The 5,540-nt window shown below is 36.5% G+C and overlaps 1 protein-coding gene across 2 annotated transcripts in view; it reads left to right on the forward strand.

Moving 5' to 3' along the window:
* The window catches only part of MAEL (maelstrom spermatogenic transposon silencer), a 33,585-nt gene extending 28,239 nt beyond the window's left edge, over positions 1-5,346 (forward strand). For both annotated transcript variants that reach the window (XM_006741113.3, XM_006741114.2), the window contains 4 exons: positions 1,411-1,473; positions 2,225-2,357; positions 4,387-4,462; positions 4,996-5,346. In XM_006741113.3, the coding sequence (XP_006741176.2) occupies positions 1,411-1,473; positions 2,225-2,357; positions 4,387-4,462; positions 4,996-5,183 (460 nt within the window). In that variant the 3' untranslated portion in view covers positions 5,184-5,346. The remainder of the gene's footprint in view (positions 1-1,410; positions 1,474-2,224; positions 2,358-4,386; positions 4,463-4,995) is intronic.
* The last annotated feature ends 194 nt before the right edge of the window (positions 5,347-5,540 follow it).

The following is a 5,540-nucleotide window of genomic DNA, read 5'->3' on the forward strand; positions in this document are numbered from 1 at the left end:
AACAGGTGATGGGGATTAAGGAGTGCACTTGTGGTGAGTGCAGGGTGATGTATGTAAGTTTTTAATCCCTAAATTGTAGACCCCAAACTGATATTACACTGTATGTTAACTAATTGGAATTTAAATAAAAACTTAAAAAAACAGATGAAAACAGTGTCATTTTTAACAGTGTAACTGTAGGTTTGGAAGTATTTTTCCCTGGGATCAGATTTCTATAGGTTTGTTCTTGGGTTTGTTTTTAATCCTGGAATACATTGTTGGTTTTTCAGTTGCTTTTATTTCAAATATGATCTGCAGTGGAAATGTGTATATGAGGTACTAAACTTGGGGTTTAAGTTCTGGAAAAGGAGCAAAACTAACTGGAAATTTAAATATTTGATTCTGTGCATATGTAAGAACATAGGCTTAGTTTCAACCTAAGCTTTCATTTTAGAGTTGCAGTTTTATGAGTCCTATTTACTGAATCACTTTTTAGAAAAGCAGTGGGAGAAATTCTTGATCTTATATTTAGGTGTAGTCTTCCATTCAGTTAAGTAACTTAAGTGTAATTAACTGATTTTTTTACACTTAGTGTTTAGCATGTTTGTAATTTTTAAATCTTGCTAGTATGCAGGTAGTACTGTTCTGAGTCTCAGTAGACTGTGCTCAGTGAAAATTTAGGTATATAGTGGCTTTCATTGTAAAAATACATTGTTCGGCAGTTCCTCTTAATTATTAACCTTCTAAGGTCCCCACTCAAACAGCTTCTCAGTGGTCCCTCTCCTGACTGCCTTTTCTAAAATGTCACCTCTCCAACATTTCATATCATTTTTTTTATCTTTATATTTTTTTCCTCCTTAGAACTTGTTTTTATCTAATTTACTGTGTATTATGCCTACATCTTTTTTGATCTGTCTTCCTTACTAGAAGGTAAGTTTTGTGTGGGTAAGAGTTTCTGTGTTTCATTCTTTTTCTTCTTCTTCTTTCTTCTCCCTCCTCCTCCCCCATCCCTTTTTTTTTTTTAAACTAGGCTCCACGCCCAAGAGCCCATGTTTCATTCAATACTGTGTCCCTAGTGCCAAGAACAATACCTGGTAAATAGTATGCACTTAGTAAACAGTTGTCGAACAACTGCACATTAACCAGTCATTAATGTGTCTCTGTAACACTTATTTTATTTCAAGGTAGAATTTACCTGTTACAGTTATGTATGGTTTGCATAGCATCATGAATTTACATCAGAGGAGATAACATTTTAAACCTTTTTTAAAAATCTATTTTTTGTTTGTTAAATGAAAAACCTTAATCTTTGAGTAATAGTGTCAGTTTTTCTTAAATGATTTTAACTTGGTAAGTTAGAAATCTGGCATATAAAAATCTTTAAGCAGTGCTATTGCCATTAAGGATATTAAAGTCCTGTTTTTTGTACAGGTGCAAGTGGCATGAAGAAAACGATATTCTCTTCTGTGCTTTAGCTGTTTGCAAGAAAATTGCGTAAGTTGGAGAAAGGCATTTCTTCGTAATGCTGTATTCTGCATTGAGTTCTTTGCCATTTTGCTTGCTGTTGCTTTTCACCTCTATTTCCATAATTCTCTTCTAAGACAGGTTTGGTTTTTTGGGTTTTTTTTTAAACTTCATGTTCCTTTTATTATTCTGTCCATGTCATACTTCTTAGTATAGTTACCACCTGAGTAATTTGGGTGAACCTTCAGAAGCACTTACTGAAAATTTTCCTTGTAGGACATGAAATCCCTAATATCATTAGCAACAGCATTTCCTTGCTAAAGTGCTCAAAAAATAGAGATACTTTTATCATTTTATAGTGAAAGCACCTGGAGCCTTGGATCTTTGGGTGCTCTGGTGGTCCCTTTACATGGCTGGTTACAGTTGGTTCTGAGGATAAAAAAGTGTTTATAAAGTTGCAGCCTAATTTCTGTTGCTGCCCTTTGCCTGCCTTAAACATTGGAGAATTCTGGTAATCTTTACTCTTAATCCTATTCCCTTATAATGAACCTGAAATTTTATCTGGTAATCGGAGTATTGCTTACCATTAATGACCAGTTTATGATATGTATTGCTACCCATTCCCATTTCTTCTCCAAATCTCTAAATTTCTTTTTTCCCCAGTTTAAGACAGTAGATCTTACATGCTTTCTCTTTATATTAGAAATTTTTAAAATATGAATCATTTTAGAATGAATTAGATCAGATTCTGATAATGAGCTTTTCTTATTTCCTTTTAAAGGTACTGCATCAGTAACTCTCTGGCCACTCTCTTTGGAATCCAGCTCACAGAGACTCATGTACCGCTTCAGGATTATGAGGCCAGCAATAGTGTGACACCCAAAATGGTTGTATTGGATGCAGGGCGTTACCAGGTAACTGACTTTTAGGAGCTACTGATCGCTTTATATGTGCTACTCAGTGCGGTCCTGGTCAATAGCAGCTAGAGATCGAGACTTTGGTTCTCTCTTTTTTCTAAAACTTTTTTTTTTAAATCCTTTATGGAATGTCAAACACTTTTTAAAAAGTATTTATTTGCGAGAAAGAGCTTACAGGGGGAGGGACAGAAAGAGAGGGAGCAGACTCCCTGCTGTGCTCAGAGCCAGACCAGGGTGGACAGGCCTCCATCCCAGGACTCTCAGATCTTGAGCTGAAATCAAGAGTCAGCTGGCTGCTCAACTGACTGAAGCCACCCAGGCACCCCTGGAATGTCAAACACTTCTTAATCCAGTTGGACCCAGTTGCATAAATCTTTTTTCCCTCCTGGTGTATTTTTCTACTATATTTAATGAAGTTTTAAGAAAATTAACATTAACAATTAGTCTTTATACAAATCATCTCCAAAATTCATTCCAAAAATTAAAATATGAATGTAGATAATGTAAATATTGAAAATATTTACTTCAAAAATGTATAAGACCTGAGTCAGAATTTGATTAAAAGCTACCTAATTTCCCTACTGCCTTTCTTCCCTCTTTGCAATTTATTTACTAGTAGGCCTTTATATACTACTAACAACGTAGCAGCTAAGAGTATAGACTCTGGAGTTAGAATTCCTGAATTGGATTTCAGGCCTGCTCCATACAGGCTGTGTGACTTTATGCAAGTTATTTGAACTTTCTGTGCTGATTCCTTATCTGTACAACAAGAACAGTAATAAGGGCTAGTAGTTGTAGGATTAAATGCAACTGTATATGAAAATGCCAAGAGCCCTGCCTTGGAACATAGTAGATAATAAATAAATGTTGTTCTTTAAAAGTAGTTCATAAAACAATGAAAAGGAAACCCCCAAAGTAGAATAAACTACAGATATAATCAGTAGTTGGTTGACAAACACTAACCCTGATTAAATCTAACTCTTCACGTACTCTGTTCCTATACTCATGAAGCTAAATGAGGCTGAAAAGAAACTGTCTATACTGACTGTTTTTATTAAATATCGCTACCAACTTCACGTGAGCCCTTAGTGGAACACTGTCAGTTGTCCATTTCTCCCAGTCTCCTACGGTTACTTCAATCCTCGTTTGACATACCTGATGCCCTTGCCTCCAAATCTCTGAGAAAATAGAAGCAGTCAGAAGAGATTTTCTACATATTCCTACCACCACACCTACCATGTACTCTGCTTTTATTCCTGTTTTTTTTTTTTTTTTTTTTAAGATTTATTTGAGAGAGCGAGAAAGAGAGAGAGAGTACATGAGAGGGGGGTGGGTTAGAGGGAGAAGCAGGCTCCTAGCCGAGCAGGGAGCCTGATGCAGGACTCGATCCAGGGACTCCAGGATCATGATCTGAGCCGAAGGCAGTCGCTTAACCAACTGAGCCACCCAGGTGCCCTAACTCCTGTTTTAATGCATGAATTGTCTGTGCTCCTGCTAAAACCAATCCTTCTGTTTATGTTTTAGATCTTATTCTCTTACCTGCGCAAAGATGTGTCTCCCAACAATTTACTTCTTTTCTTGCATCATCAGGGTTTCTCTCAGTTCTGAATCCTTCTTATCAGGAAACCTGCTATAATCTCATCTTTAAAAATAACCCTCTTGGGCGCCTGGGTGGCTCAGATGGTTAAGCGTCTGCCTTCGGCTCAGGTCATGATCCCAGGGTCCTGGGATCGAGTCCCGCATCGGGCTCCCTACTCCTTGGGAGCCTGCTTCTCCCTCTGCCTCTCTCGAATAAATAAATAAAATCTTTAAAATAAAATAAAATAACCCTCTCTTGACCCTGTAATTCCCCTCCAAACACTACCTTCTGCTTCCCTATACAGCAGTACTCTTCAAAAGTTGATTAGATGTTGGATAAATGGGTGTTAGTTGGTATTTTACAAAGAATAATTTGAAATTGAAGTAGATGATCCAACAATTGATAAGAAATAAAACTTTCCCTTGTATTTTTCTTTGTTACTTATAGAAGCTGAGGGTTGAGAGTCCAGGATTTTCTCATTTCAGCCCTTCTAATCAGGAACAAAGACCAAACACACCCACTGGTAAGCACCTTCTATTTCCTGAGAATGTACCTTAGCCAGTATAGCGTATGGTATGGTACTTAAACAGATGCTTTAAATTAGCTTTAAAATATAGATCTTGTTGAATTGAGAGTTTAATTTGGCATTATTAGCACCTTAAACAATTTGCATATGTACAGTTTTGTATCACTTTAATATAATTACCTTAGCCTCCAGCCTTTTGTTCAAGGCATTTAAAATAAAGCCTGTTATTCTTGTAGCAGCTATAGTTTTATAGTTTTGTGATGTCTTTGGGCAGATAGGAAAATTTAAAACCTAGGGACATGAAATTTCAAGTGGTGCCTGAAGAACTTCAATTAAGGTTTCTGGGGCTAAAAACAAAAATATTCTTGTTCAGCCTTTTGCCTTTACTCTGAGCATCTGTTTTCCTTTACTAAGAATTTCTGTCCTATTCATGAAAGGTCTACAGTGGGATAAGAGTCAATCAAGGGATCTCTATATAATAAAACCATAAAATTGCTACATTTCTCTTCTTGTATTTCCAATATCCTTAGGTGACTATCCATCTGGGGTGAGAATTTCTGGCCAAAACAGCAGTGTTCGGGGAAGAGGGATTACTCGCTTGCTAGAGAGCATCTCCAATTCCTCCAGCAATATCCACAAATTCTCCAACTGTGAGACTGCACTCTCACCTTACATGTCCCAGAAAGATGGATACAAATCTTTCTCTTCCTTATCTTAATGATGGTACTTTTTTCAATTTCTGGAAAAATAACAGGCCCAACTTCCCTTCTGACTACAGTCATATTAAACAGATCACATCAGTGATAAATGTCACCACTGTAAAAACTACTTAATTTGTAAGGAAATTCTGTTTCATAGTAAAAATAATTGTGGTTGGAGAAGATCTTGGCATTTTTGCTTTTTTTTCTTTTTTGAGGGGTGGTTCTACTTCCTGACTGTATGATGTAAACACCATTAAAGCTTTGAGTCCTTTAAGAACAAAACTGGCATTTCAGAGTTGTGCTTTTGGGAATATTTTGATAATCTTTCCCTCTACAATAAAGGTATTGAATATCTGTTAGGAAAGGCTTTTTAT

This window comes from Leptonychotes weddellii, chromosome 6 (genome assembly GCF_054177405.1).
Source record: "Leptonychotes weddellii isolate Sample4059 chromosome 6, ASM5417740v2, whole genome shotgun sequence".
NCBI lineage: Eukaryota > Metazoa > Chordata > Mammalia > Carnivora > Phocidae > Leptonychotes > Leptonychotes weddellii.